Raw genomic sequence first — 15,235 nt, 5'->3', positions numbered from 1 at the left:
ATGACCAAACGACACAAAATAAGACACAGAAAAGTCAGCTAAGTTAGTCATGTTCTCTTCGTTGTTCTCCATTGTGCTGCAACTGTGCTTTGACGTGATGATGTATGCACATGAGGTAACTATGCTCAGGTCCGGTTGCAGCTGGAGCAATGCGAGTGCAGCCCAGCAGGGGAGTGGGGAGGAGGGACGACCGTGCTTCGGCATGGTGCGGAAGAAACTGGGCGAAGCGTGAGTGCGCCCTTATACAGCCACCGCCTTCAGTCACGCCCCCGGCATGGCCATGGTTGGGAGAAGACCCTTAAAGAGACAGGCACCAAAACAGCATTCAAACAGGGTGAATAGAGAAAAATAATGTATTCTTTTTAACATTAAAGCATGTAAACACCTCTTAATAGACACCCAACATAAAAGTATTAACCTGATAATAAGCATGTCAGTCCTTTAATTCAACATTGATCTAAGAAGGAAGACATCCATCACAAAAATGCTTTTTGATAGAATCTTTATTTAAAGTCTCACCTATGTTTTGTCAAGATAAACCCATATCAAACATTAGCAAACTGTACAAAAAATATGTAACCTGCAAAATCTAACATAGTAAAACTGGAATAAACTTTGTGAAATGATATTAATGTGTGTAACATTTTTCATAACAAGATAGAGACTAAAGCACGACTTCACTTTAATGAGCAAGGTTTTGAAATCCAAATAATAAGAGAGCTCAAAAATGTCCCCTCACAATCTACTGGTGAACACATGACCGAGTAGCTGCTCACTTCTCTTCTTTCTCTTAAAGACCTCAAACTCAACTAATCAACATGGGTCAACAGTAAGAACTCGCACATGAAACAGTAACTGCAGTGAAATAACGTAACAGTCTTTGTATTACAAAATAAAATAAAAGAAATAATGTCACTTCAAACCTGCGTTCAGCTGTGACAACTCTGACCCCCCGTCTAGCTACAGCAAAACTGCAGTATAATATACAGAACTGCATTCATATAAATTTAGATATTATATGTATATGAATATATGCACATAGAATAATACTACCAAGTCACACATACACTAGAAACTGTAACATACATTTACCAACACTTCTTCCCTTAATACATCAAAAAGGAGGAAAAATATGACAACTACAGCTTTAAAAATAAAGATATCTGAGTATTTGGCTTAGTCGATTACACCCAGAAGGAGCATATGTGATAAAATGGTGCTGTTAAAAAAAAAAAAAGGTACATAAAATCAGTCAGTTTCATTTAATAGTGCATAGAAATGTGGCAATAGGCTGTAAAATGAACTGATGGCAGTAGGTTAAGGCTTTTGGCAGAAAGATTTAGGTTAAGTGTTTTTCTAACAGTCCCCTAGTTCTTCTAAGCAGTGAAGCCAGACGGGGTGGACAAAATTATAGCAACAACTGACAGCCCTATAATACTAATATTACTAATATTTTGGCCACCCCTGTACATGTAACACGAGTATGAATGTGCATGAATAAAAAGCATACTGTAAACAAATACAAGTAACATCTAGTCTGTCAGCACGACTGTCAACATCTCAGCCGAGGCTAAGCTCGTAATCTGAGACAAAAGCGTTGACAACCGGAGAAGTGTGTGTGTGTGTGTGTGTGCGTGTGTTTCTGGATCATTATCTATACGTCACTCTGGTTGATCACTACTTTTTGAAGGCTATTTTAAGATCGCTGTATTTCTCGTGTCGGTTTGTGTTGTGGTACTGATTGTGTCATTGCAGCTGCTGCATGGATCCACCTCGTGCCTTTACAATTTATACAGTTCATTCTGTTTAAGCACCATATTAAATGTATTTTTAGCATCGCCAGTGTTTGTTTCATTCAGTCTCCTGATGTCAGTAGGAGAGCGGAGCAGGTCAAGTACAGTAGAGCGTATACTGTACGTCCTGCTACATGTTTGAACCTTCAAGGCTACAACGTTAGTGAAGATGAAGCTGGAATCGGTTTAACACTAGAACTGAGTGAACATAGTCCTCGAATGGCTATCATGACAATCAGTACTTTTACGTATAAAATGATCAGAGCACAATGATGCTATGACGCTGGCAGTGGTCGCAGTAGTACCACAGTATGAGGAGACATAAGATATATAAGTGGAAGAACGTGTGTGTGTGTGTGTGTGTGTGTGTGTGTGTGTGTGTGTGTGTGTGTAGGTGTAAGGCAACATATCCAGCAGGAACTTTACTTGGTGTTCGTGCTTCCTGTTGCTGCTTTGACGGTCAGCTAAACACTGTCTGATTCCTAAATAGAAGGACAAATAAAAGCGCAGGATAAAAGCTGAAGCAGCTGCTGCACTGTGGCTGGTTTTGGTAAAATCTCATACACAATATAAAGTCAATAAATTCAGCTTGTGGTCAGTTCTTGGCAGACAGCTGACTGAGCGTGCTGTATAAGCAGCAGGTGATAGAGAACTTTCTCATCGGCTGTTTAGCCAAACAGATCAGTGAAACAGACAACAGATCATGGGCAACACAACCACGTCACATATGAAGTTATATGTAGAATTTCATTAAAATAAAATGTAACACATGAAGTTAGATTTCATATTTTCATTTTCTGCTAATCTGCTTAAGCTGTCTGAGGAATCTAAAAGATTTTTTAAAACAATAAAATGTTAATTTAATAGCAAATGTTCCACTTGCTATAAAATGGTCAGTTAGTTTTTGTTGCGGTTTTCTTTTTTTTAAGATGATGAATGCAGTTATTCCCTCTCACAAAGATGCAGAAACTTGTCAGTTGTGTTCACAAGCAGCCATGGCAAGGCAATAAAAAGTAAATAAACAGTTAGTACTGGTGACCAGGTGCATCATGAGCCACAGGCACAACTTCCCAAGCACCATCTTAGCACTGCTTTACAGACTTGGGGCCTAAATTTGTGTATATGAGTGATGCATGTGGTGCGTGCCATGTGTTTTTAAACTCCCCCTCAACCTTTTATGAACCCCTGCATCATCTCCAGCGGCAGCGGGAAAATGATGGTGGAGTTCTTCTCGGCGGCGATGGTGTTGAGGGTCTGAAGGTAACGCAGCTGCAGGGCTGACGGAGACTCTGCGATCACCAGGGAGGCCTCCTTCAGCGCCCGCGATGCATTCATCTCTCCCTCCGCTGCAATCACCTAGAGAAGAACAACAGGAGGGACAATAGGTGAATGAACGTGATAGACGGTGAGGGAAGTCTGAACCAGAGACCTCAATGTGATTAGAAGGAAAAAAAACACTTTTATTATTTAGTAGCATTACACCAACATGTTTGGTTACAAATTACATAAATCCTGCAATGCAAAGTGATATTTCATCCAATTTTTATTAATTAAATGGACAAAAAGGCTGATGTATGTCAGGGTGTGAGGTCTGAGAGGATCTTCTAATTTGATCACAATCACAGGGAGGCAGCACCACTTTACCTTGGCTCTGGCCTCACGGGTGGCCTCAGCCTCAGCAGCCATTGCTCTCTGGAGCTGAAGGGGCAGCTTGACGTCTTTGATCTCCACCCGCTCCACCTTGATACCCCAGTCATCCGTAGCATCGTCCAGAGTGGACTGAGGGGAAAGAGAAGCAAGTGCATTATTATTAAACATTATTCAACATGTTTTGTTCCAAGTTTCCAAGGCCTCTATTAAAATATATTTTTGTTAATGAACACAAGCTAAGTTGTATTTATTAGCCCAGATTGTCTAACTAAGAGACTGAAGTTAAGACAAAGATCAGCCAGAAAACTCCCGTTTCGAATTCAACTGTGCTGCATTGTTTAAAATCGTCCAGCAGATGGAGCTCTGACCAGGTTTATGTTTCTTTCCTGGAGAGAAATTACATTTAGAGCACAGCTAGTGTAAAAGTACAAAATAATGGTTAATCAATTATGAATGATGGCTAAAGCATATTCACAATAACATACAATCATAATATTACACAACACTGTGGCACCAGCAGTCATTTCTCAGTTATTATTATTATTATTATTATTATAATATTGTGAATAACAAGCACTGAATGATGAGCAAGAAGCAGATCACACGGCTTATTTTCACTTTATTGCATCAAGACGTTTTAAGATCAAAACCTAAATTGAGGAGCCTTTAAATAAAAACAGTTTGGTCTTTGTACTTGATACAAAGTCTCCTACTGTGAAAACAAAATGTAAATGTGTGAGGCTTTGCTCTGTGTCTGCTGTGGTTACTTTTACTGTGTTTCATTGGAAATTGGAAACTGTAAACGCTGGTGTGGAGACAACAGAATTTGACACATGAGCAGTGTCTCACACTTTATCCACATCAGTGTGAAAACAATTAGCATACTGTAATCCTGAACACATACAGTCTATTTGACATTAATGAACCACCGAGGGATCGCTGACAAACCTTCTGACTGTGTGTGCATCAGAAGTTAATATTTAATCAATTACAGAAGCTCAGCATAAACTGGAAGTAAAAGTTTAATGAATAAATAAATTATTGAACTAAAGGCAAACTAACAGCTGTGCTCTACATGAACACGGGATTACCTCAGGTTTTCTTAGTTTACAGCTGATGCACATTTTAACTGCAGTTTGTTAGTTTAACTCAGAGTTCAGGCAAACCTGGCTCGAAGCAAGGTGGCACCCTAATCCCCCATTCTGTTTTCTCCACCAGTCAGTCTGTCTTACTGGAGCCTCATATTATTGCCTACACTTATTTTTACTGACTCCATAATAGGTTTTCTGCGAAATGCCGCAGTGTGCATTCCTTCAGGGGTCCAGCTTCTCAGTTGCAGCATATTTACAACATTTTCTTTCCTGACAATCACAGGAACACAGTGAAGGAAATGTCAATATAATGACTCAGAACTATAGAAGGACTGGCATCACAGCATTGTTTTAGCAAGACAGATCATTTTGGAGAGTAGATGGAACATATTGTCTCATAAATTATATAAAAGTCACAAAAACAGGAAAAAATTCCATACAGAAAAATAGGGCATGTTTACAGTGAATGTTAAGAGTGCTCTGTTGCGATTATAGGCTGTACATTTTAAATTTAACAAATCATAAATAGTTCCAGTATTTACATTTTTTTTTTTTTAAAAGTACAAATTTTAAATAAAAACTGACAGCCCTAGTATGTCCAGCCTGGTAATTTTGTGACAAACATCAGTGCGAGCTAGGGTTGTGTAAAAAACAAAGAATGGCCAGTCTCCCGTGATTCAGACTGGGTCTGGGGCCAAAGACTGAAAACAGTGCCCCCTTTTCTATTTATTCAATCAATAATCAATTTGAATCAAGATTCGTTTTGAATCGAAAATCGATTCTGAATCAGATTGGACACCCAAAAATCAAAATCAAATCAAATTATTAGATTGTCAAAGATTCACACCCCAAGTGCTAGCATGTTGTTTTGGATTATAACACCAGCTACCTGTGTGTACAACGTTTACAGTGCTCTACCTGCATACTGTGCGCGATTTCCTCACGGTCAGAAAGGATCTCTGCCAAGTTCTTGGTACCGAGGACGTTCCTCAGGGTGGTCTGGGCCAACAGCCGGGTGGCAGCATCTGCGTTAGTGATGTTAGCCACAGCCAGGGTAGCATTCTGGACGCGGTAGTACACCACACCATCAACACTCACTGTCACAGAGTCTTTGGTCAAAACCTGAAAGCAGGACACACAAATTAGGTAATAAAAGATAGAAATTGCTAAGTAGTGTCACATTTAAATGATTGTTATGGTTCTGAGTGCATTACTGGTGGACTGTGCCAAGAATTTGCACAATTATTTTGATGTCTTTTGAATTTCTGTGAATGTGACAAAGTATTTGTTTAATGTAATTGGGAGTGTGCATGTCATACCTCCTGTGGTGGGATGTCGAAGGTGATGGTGCGCATGTCCACATTAATGAAGCTGTCAGTGCACGGCAAGATGAAGAACAGCCCTGTGGAATCACAAGAATGCAAATAGTTTTAACAAAGACTAAAGCCCCTGTAAACACAATAATGAGGAAGCTTCTTCACAAATGTTTGAAAACACCGGGATGAATGAAATTCGGGCAGGAGGCCAAGTCAAGCTCTCTTTATAAGCCTGCAGCTGTGCTGACAGCGAGGCAAAGCTGTGGATATTTGCAGCTTTCATAAGCCCGTTTCAAGTCGCAATGATTGAATTAGTGCATTAAACAATACTAGGCATGTGCCTGAGAGAAACAGACATGTGCTAGGTGTGCAACCATTTAGCAAACATTAATGCCACACCAGTTTGAGACTACTGGGCTGCATTTCCTGTCAGGATATTGTGTGTTTAAATGGTGAGATCAGAGCCATCTGTTCCGGAGGGGAAATCAAGTCAACGTGCTGTTTCTATCATGACATTTCCAGCATTCTCAACAATTATAGCTGCTGTCAGACAAGAGGCCTCAGTTGCTCTCACACACAGACTCTGTAAACCATCTTGTGAAGTAGTGGAAAATTCCACTGATAGGCATCCTGGAAAAAAAAAACCTTTGTTCATGAATAAACATCTCTGTTCATGGCAGAAGTGTATACAGATGCAAAGTGTTCCACAAACATACTCTTTTCATTTATGGTGGACTATCCCCATGAGCCTGTTTTAAACGAAACATAGAGGGGAAAGGTTGTAATCACTGTTTTATAGCAGCTGTTGTTGATGAAGAGGGCGCCAGATTATGAGCTTGAGGGTATGGGGCATTACGGGAAACCAAATGCTGAAATAAACTTCGGCTTTGGCTCCTCCAGCCCCTCATGAATGTGAAGTTCGCTGGCAGAGAGCTATTATTACCCCACACTGTCATAAACAGGGTCCCCTGGCTCTCTGAGGAGTCACATTTCAGCATTTTGAGAGGACACTGTCTGGTTTTTAGATCCAATAAAACAGAAAATCAAAGATAAAGAGACAGAGAGTTATGAGATGTATGCAAATTATCCCTCGTGGGAGGCTGTATTTTTACTTAAACAAATATGCTGCCTTTCAAAAAGAGAAATCACATCACTGAGAATAGAATGATGAAGGCATTCAGACAGCGAACAGACACATGTGCAGTAGCACTGCCAGGCATACAGTATGGTTCTGTGGACTGGAAGCACAAATAAACAGGGCCACAGTGAACTGGTGTATGTTGGGTCTTATCTATGTGATAGCCTTGGCTGAACTTTGAGGTGGGACATCCTCTTGTTATTATTAGGCCAGGATATTTTCCATTTTTCAATTTGGACAACTGGTTTCCTTTTGTCAACATGCCCACCAGAAGGAATAGGGTGGGTGGGAAAGTACAGTAAGCCCTCCCCCCTCCTTTTTTGTTTTTTCCAGACATGCAGCACAGCTCTAGGGATGACAATGTGAGACTGTGTGTCAGTCATTCTAACACTTTGGTCAAGACTGAAATATCTTACCATCTACTACTTTTTGCAATATTTTTTAATGAACATTCGTTCTCTAAGGAGGATTTGTCCTAATGACTCTGATGACCTCCTGACTTTTCCTCTATTGCAGCAGGTCAAAGGTTTCACTTGTCCTGCGAACTACCTTAATGTCTACTCAATGGATTGGCGCAAAATCTGCTACAGACATCTACACCAAAGTAATTCATCCAATATTTATATATTTATTTATGTGTATGACCAAATACCTGCAAAAAACCTGATGACAGCCTCAGCTGTACTTTGTGCTACGTAGTAAATGACAGCATGCCAATATGCTAAACCAAAAATGTTAATATGGTCACAACTGCTTAATATCAGCATGTTTGCTCTGTTAGTGAGGATATGTTAGCAATCTGATGTTAGCATTTTACGCAAAGCATCTCTGTGCCCATGTAAAGCATCACAGTCGTAGTCTTGTTTTCAAATTTTTTCCAAAAGACTTTTTAAGGCTCACTCCCTCATGGAGCAATCATGTTTTTTGTTTTTTTTTAGGAATTGAAAAAAAGCTGATGGCAACAGAATTTGTGACATACAAACAATACTTAATGAGCGCAGATATGTGAAACAACATTATGTATTAAATTTATATACATGATACATGAGTATATAGTATATAATATATACAAGTATACATGATGTAACATTGAGGGATTCTTTGTAGACACCAACTTATATAAATTGGTGGCCTTTTTGTTTGTGTTTGTTTTAATGTACTGTATTTGTTTGGGCCTTTTAATGAACTGTATATATTTGTTTGTTTCTTTTAATGTACGGTATTTGGATGGCACCATGTTTACTACTGTTTGGCTTTGTACACCAGCACTGACATTAAATGACGACTATGAGGTTAGTGCTGATTTTCAGCTTTGAGAATGTTTCAGAGTGGTTAACTTCATACTGGGTGTGTAGGACTGTTTAAACATAATCCCCAAATTTCCTAATCCTAAACATACTGGCAAGGTAACTACAAAGCTTTTCAGGGTCAGAGAGTAAAATTTTTTTTAAACTATGCTGCATGAATTTAATCCAAGGGATCACGTGTTTTTCAGTGCTGAAGACAGAAGGCAAAAAGAACGAAGCAGTAAGTAAAGATGGTTGTAGTAAAAGCCTGGCAGAGTATCTGCAGGGAAAATTTGTATTTAAAAGCTAACTGATAAACAGGAAACTCTCACTCTCACTCTTTTATTGTGGTTCCTGCTGCCTGGAAGTAAGTGGTTTAGATATGAGTCAGTGCTCCTCCATGGGCTGTCATCACAAAAAAAAAAAAATTACCATGTAAAATGGAAGCGAGAACCCCCGATTTATGGGCTTTAGGGGAGAAAACAATGACAATGTACATTTAACAAAACCAGAGAACCTAAACTTAAATGTGTAAAAGAACTGGTCCCAAAGCTATTCTAGTTTTTAGAAAAGTTTCTTTGTGATGAGAGCTTAATACAGTTAGAAGTCGTATGGCGCAATTTTCAGTATTTTCTCGGCTCTAAATCACATTGTGGCTTGGGCTGTTCAGGTTCACAGTGTCAAATGTAGCACTTGTCAGGCAGTGAACACGTCTTAACTAAGAGATCAAGATGTGCATAAGATAATCCAGGGGGACTTACAAACACTGCAACCATGTTTGAAGTATATTTTAATAAAAGAACTGAGGACCTGGATGGAGTAAAAAATACATGGTGGTGTATAAAAAATGTTCTGACCTGGTCCTTTGGCTCCTCCTCGCAAAATGCGCCCCAGGCGAAAGATAATGGCTCGCTCGTACTCCTTCACAATCTGTGTACAGAGACAAACCACATCAATAGCTTGTTGATGAGTCTCTTTTATTTGACTCCTACAGGTGTAATTGGATACTGAGATATGCTTATGGATACTGATTTAGGGAAAAGCACTGAGCTATTACTCTGCTCACTAAGGATACCATTTAATTAAGATAATGCAAAGCAATGGTTCACCGGCTTCTAAAGGCTGTTAGATAAATACACATAATATAGGGGATGAGTCTGCAGTACAAAACAGAGTGGGCCATCCTCTGTAATGTACTGTACTGTACCAGCCAGCTTTTCTGGTTAAGTGGAAAATAAACATTGGATTTGACACACAGCTGACCTTAATGCACATCCATATGGAGAGGGGCAGAGTAGCCACCATTAGAAGAAGGGACAAGCCGACCAACAGCCAGCCACACAAGCCAATGTCAGTTTCTGGATTCTCCAAAGCTGGGGGAAAGAAGACAAACACATGGATGGAAAAAAATCTGACTAATTCAAATCACCCGTGGGAATAGATTAATATAGTCAGAATTTAGTATATTTGCAAAAACCTGTTCAAAAAGCAAATTATTTCAGATGCATTTCCCAATATTCTCCTGCTAAAAGCCTACAATGCTAATCCAATCAACCTTTAGAGCAGCTTTGATACATGTCTGAACACCAATCTTTCGTAGATACATGTACATGGTTAGTCAGGTTTAATGTCAGCTCGGCCCTAACAGCCACCACCTTAAGGCATTTGTTAGAAAAAACACTGGGAATCACATCAACCGTCCTGCCAGCAGTGGGGGTGGGAAAAAATACAGTCACCAGGGCTGCAACTAGTCATTATGTTCGTTGCCGGTTATGTTAATTATTTTCTTGATTAGCTGATTGGTCTAAAAGATTTCTTTGAAAATGGTGATACATGTCAATCAGTGTTTGCCAAAGCCAAAGACTATTTCTTGAGAAATGACTGAAAACGACTAATATATTATCAAAACAGATTATTTTAATAGTTAACAACTCCAGATATGGCAATTTATCGTATTGCAAATGGAGGCAATATATCATATCACCATTGCCGCCAAATATATATTTATTGATTAGATATGTATATATTTATTAATATTTGTATTAAAACATGCTCTGTCTAAGTGAAACAGATTCCTCTGCCAGCTTGACTTGAAGAAATATCTACTTCATAAATCTTTGTGGTGCAAACATCTGTAGACTTAATGTACCCTGATTGAATTTACACAGATTTTAGTGAGGCATAGTCGGATCCTTCCTTCTACAGTTACACAGACATTGGGATGTATTGTAGGTGACTGTCTTTGTGAGTTATCTGTGATTCCCACCCCCGAGCCAGCAGCATTTACTTCAGTCAAATATAAGAACATGCAACCAGTCAATGATTGGGATCCGTACCTTCAATATCATGTATATCATGCCTGCTTGGACCTACAGATAGGGTTAGAAGTCAAAACGCCGTTGCACGACTTGCAATATCGTCACAGCAGTGATGCAGACATGTAGACATGTAGACATGTAGGCATGTACAGCAGGCATTGATGTACTAGCTTAACAGTGACTCAGGGACACTGACAAGTTGCCATGGTGTCTCGCTTGGCCTGCATTACTGCCGGCTACCGACATAATCAATACTGATTACCATCACAAACAGACCCCACCCTGATGAAGGGTAAATCCAGTTGAATCCAGCCAAAAGCGTATCTAACTATTCCTACACAGATGCAACAAGCTAAGCTGTCACTTCAGGATGCAACATGTATGAAACTAGCAGAAAGTTTCCCGCCGTTAGTAAACGTTGTTAGCTTGATTCTTTGGGACAGATTTATGAATGATTACAACCTGAAAGTAAAGCCACACCGTTACGTTAAGAGTCTAGGTTGTTTTAAAAACACGTCCATTATTATCTTGTTGTGTTGTTCAGAGGTGTTTCTCTGGCACTGGAAAGTTAAAGTCACTACGGAGAGACGCGGCCGTTAGTTACGTGACGCTCCTGTTAGCTTGTGACTGCAGCTAATCACTGTTAGCTTCTGTCAACGTTAGCAAACAACCCTCTACTGCTAGCGCTGCGTTTCACATTATCCTAGTGTTTCCACAACAGGTGGACGTACAATTATAAGCTATGTGCTGTTAATTGCAAAGCAAATGTACTTGGAGATAGTGTTTCCTTTACATTTACGATATTTATGATGCTTTTTGGGACCGAACCACCGACCACAACGCATACTTATAAAGTAAAGCAATCCTTACCGTCTTGACGTTCTCGTCTTTTGTTTTCTCTCATCGCTACTTCTTCGCTGTCTGAATGCATAGTTAACATCGGATAAATATCTACCGTGGACAGCAAGAGGTTTTCGCCCTGTGTTTACTGGAGTGACCGTGTGTGTCTCTGCAACTGCTGCTGCTGCTGCTGAAGCTGAAGCTGAACGTGGGCCTGTTGTACCCTTAAGTTTGACTTGCAGGTTCTGTGACGCAAATGGGGAGTCCAGTTTTCCGGGAATACTGAGGTGGGCGCGGCTCAGGCTTCACAATAGGAGACCAAATTTACTGAAATACTTTTGCAAAAGTAGCAGAGGAAAAAAAACAATTGTTTTGAGGTATTTTTTCTAAACATCACAATCACAAATCAGACACAGACAGTCACATGGTAATGAATTCCTGAGCTCACTGCTTGGAGCTTTTTATTGATAACTTAAGAAAATAGTTGAAGTTTCCTCCCGTGTTTGGTTTGTGCTGCAATCTGGATGTTATGTCCTGGAGTAAACTGCGCAGCCTGAAAGCACAATGTAGCCTACACATATTCTGGGTTAAGGTCAGGGCCTCCGAGGTCCATTTTTAAAAGCTTCCTGAGATACCAAGGGTGCAGTGGGGATATAGCTGTCTGCTCTGTGGCAGCTGGTATCTAAACTAGGCAGCTTTTGAAACTAGCAAATCTCATCTAGCTATTTATAGGTCCACAGTGCAGGATTAGATAACAGCTGAAAGCAGCTTCTATTAGTAATCTCTCAAACTAATTTTCTGTTGTGTCTTTGTCATTGTTCAGCTTTTATGTCTGTCAGCTGTCCAGCAAGTTTGAGAGAATTTAGATACCCAATATAGCAAATTGTCACCTGACTTGTGGCAAGTAAATAAAGAGCTTTGGTTATTTGTATTGGCTACATAAGAGAAATATCTATAGGATGACAACTGTTTAAGACATGTAATGGACAGGGCTGGACATACAGTATTTCATGATAGCTGATAACAAAAGCAAGCAAACAATCTGACATAGTGACAATTGGCAGGACATTTCGAAAATATGTGTCATATTCGTTTCTGTGTTAATGAGTTTGAATATATGTGGCAATTCGAAAAACTTTAACAAAATTTGCCTTTTCCTTTCCGTTTCTTTTACTTAATCCAATCATAGATCAATAATTATAGTCGTGGATGAAGACGATAATAAGTATATTGATAAAAAATCTAATTTTAGTGACCATGTGCTTCAGTAGTACTGTATGTATGTGGCTGCTCAGAAGGCTGGTCCCAGTCACGCTGCCTGCAAGTCCTGATGCTGGACCAAGAATTGCCCCTGAGCACTCTGGTCACGCCTATTTATGTTGGGTTCAGAGTACAGTATCAGGAATGCTGGTTAATTAGTCTATTTATTCAGCTAATCCTCAAGTTATGTGCTTATTTAGTTTGCTTTCTTTTGTTTTATTTAGGTTTCATTATTTATTTATTTTAATAAAAGATTTATGAATTGGTGACATGCAGCATTATTTGTATATAGTTTAGTAAAATTGGGATAGAGGTTTGAAAAGCAGCCAAACTCACTTCTGGTCTTGCTGGGTTGCAGTGGCAGCAGGCTAAAGCTGCCTACAGATGATAAGAAGTGTGTTCTTCAGTCACCAGGAGGTCTGGTGCAGAGCACAGTGAAGCACTCATTCTTCCTCTGCAGAGAGACTAATCAGAATATCTGCAATAGTACGCAGCATACAATCATAAAATCATGAAAGTTGAAATAATCTGAACTTTGAGCGCAACACTCAGCGGCAATTTCAAGCAGTGTGCCACCCATAGTTGGGCACCACCAGCGCGGTTATATCGTGATCATGTGGGGGCACCTTAAGGAAGGTAGTCCAGATGTCCCTCTCTCCGGCAATGTTTTCAAGCTCTTCCTGATGATTCCTGAGGTATTTCCCAGGCCAGATGAGATATATAATCCCTCCAGTGTCTTCCAGGTCTACCCCCGGGCCTCCTACTAGTTGGACGTGCCAAGAATATCTCCAAGGGAATGCGCCGAGGGGGCACCCTGATCAGATGCCTGAACCACCTCAACTGGCTCCTTTCAATGCGAAGATGCAGTGGCCCTACTCCCAGCCACCCTGCGGAAGAAGCTAATTTCTGCCAATTGTTTCCGCGCTCTCCATCTTCCTTTTAGTCACTACCCAAAGCTGGTGACCACAGGTGAGGGTTGGGACAGTCCAGGACAACAACAGCATGACTGCTGGTGCCACAAGAATCCGCCTGTCCATCTCGCGCTCTCGAACAAGACCCTGAGATACTTGAACTTGCTTCGCTTGGGGCAACTCACTCCCTACCCACAGGGGGTAATCCACTGTTTTCCAGCAGGGAACCATGGCCTCTGATTTGGAGGTGCTGATTCCTAAGCCAAACTGCCTCAGTGCGTGCTGAAGGTCTCAGTCAGACCCACATCATTTGCAAAAAGCAGAGATGCAATTCTGAGGTCCCAAAGTCGGACACTCCCCTACATTAATTGGGGTAGAGGATGGCACCCAAGCTCAGTGTTGGTTCTAGATTTTAAGAACTGGGTATTTCCAAAAACAAAATAACCAAGCCACTGTATTTTTAATTACTTTCGATATCCCCACAGCACATGAACAAATAATGATAAAAATTGATCCCATCAAGATTACATTTTATAATCACAAGTAATGATACAACATTAGAAACAAAGCAGAATTTGGGTTTATATACCATGTGTCTACACCAGTTGGGGAATAGCTACAGTGCCTGTTTTTGGTCCGATCGATATCTGTGAGCCCCTTTAGTCCTGGCACCGCCTATTTCAGTGACAGACCCATTCGTTGAGTTCAGGTGGTGGCCTGCACACAAAACCCAGGCAATTCCAGTAAGTGTGATTATCCTGGGAAAGCAAGGGGACGATGGCTATGCATGTTGGAGTGGCCCAGAGCTCCATCCCATCTAATCCTCTTTTAATTAGGGTGAGAGAAATGCGGGACCCCTCCTGGATTAGTCACAGCACATTGACAAAGCACCAAGCAGGGACCAGTGTACAGGACTGGTGGCCAGAGTGGCCAGTTAGGTACAGCGAAGACCCTCTCAAGCATGAAAAAATGCTCTCTCATCTCCCTGCGGCTACCTGGACTTTGGCCCTCCTGCTTCTCTAAACCAAAGTGTCTTGGGTCTCTGGTGAACTGGGAGGATAAGTTACAGCATATGATTCGCTCATTTCCAATCCTTCCCCCATTTTTCACTCCCACTTGATAGGCTACTGTATCTGCGGTCACACTTTCTCCCTATTATCCACCCTTTTTGCTAATCCTACAGGGTACTTTGCCCTCCTCGTTATCTCTCCCCATCACTAACTATCTCTCTTCATGCTCTATCTGTCCAGTTCTCCATCCCTCCTTCTTTTCTTGGCCAATAATAGAGGTTTAGGCTCCTGCTGATGGGGATTGAGGTGAACAAAAGAATCAATTAAGAGCCAGATAGTCTGCTCTGCTCTCTCAGATCTTTGAAAATGTACAGATAGGGCTTACACAAGCCAGTTTAAAGTACTATAGTCATTACAAGATTACAATTTATTACAGTGCAGAGGAATCTGGATGGAAGTGGCACATGTAAAAAATAAATGAACACATGTTCTATACATAAAAAATGTGTTTTACAGTGATAATATGATAGTAAAATATTAAGATTCTGTAATGTGAAATCTGAAGTCAGTGTGGGCTTTATTTTCTTTCTTTTCATTTCATTTTTTTTTTTTTTTTTATTTT

General features: G+C 40.4%; 1 protein-coding gene across 2 annotated transcripts; it reads right to left on the bottom strand.

Moving 5' to 3' along the window:
• Positions 1 to 485: 485 nt before the first annotated feature.
• stom (stomatin) lies at positions 486 to 11,651 on the bottom strand. 2 transcript variants are annotated; one of them, XM_073477812.1, is made up of 8 exons: positions 11,463 to 11,598; positions 10,611 to 10,643; positions 9,538 to 9,647; positions 9,132 to 9,204; positions 5,854 to 5,936; positions 5,453 to 5,656; positions 3,438 to 3,572; positions 2,888 to 3,149 (listed from the first exon to the last, which is right to left on the bottom strand). In XM_073477812.1, exons 1-8 carry the CDS (start codon positions 11,530 to 11,532, stop codon positions 2,961 to 2,963), a joined length of 897 nt encoding a protein of 298 aa, XP_073333913.1. In that variant the 5' UTR covers positions 11,533 to 11,598; the 3' UTR covers positions 2,888 to 2,960. The 2 variants fall into 2 exon arrangements, with proteins under 2 accessions (XP_073333912.1, XP_073333913.1); XM_073477811.1 differs by lacking the exon at positions 10,611 to 10,643 and having other exon boundaries at positions 486 to 3,149; positions 11,463 to 11,651.
• Positions 11,652 to 15,235: the final 3,584 nt, after the last annotated feature.

Source organism: Pagrus major, chromosome 12, assembly GCF_040436345.1.
Source record: "Pagrus major chromosome 12, Pma_NU_1.0".
Taxonomy (NCBI): Eukaryota; Metazoa; Chordata; class Actinopteri; order Spariformes; family Sparidae; genus Pagrus; species Pagrus major.
Note: the sequence above shows the minus strand (reverse complement) of the source record. Positions and strands in the feature narration are given on the sequence as shown.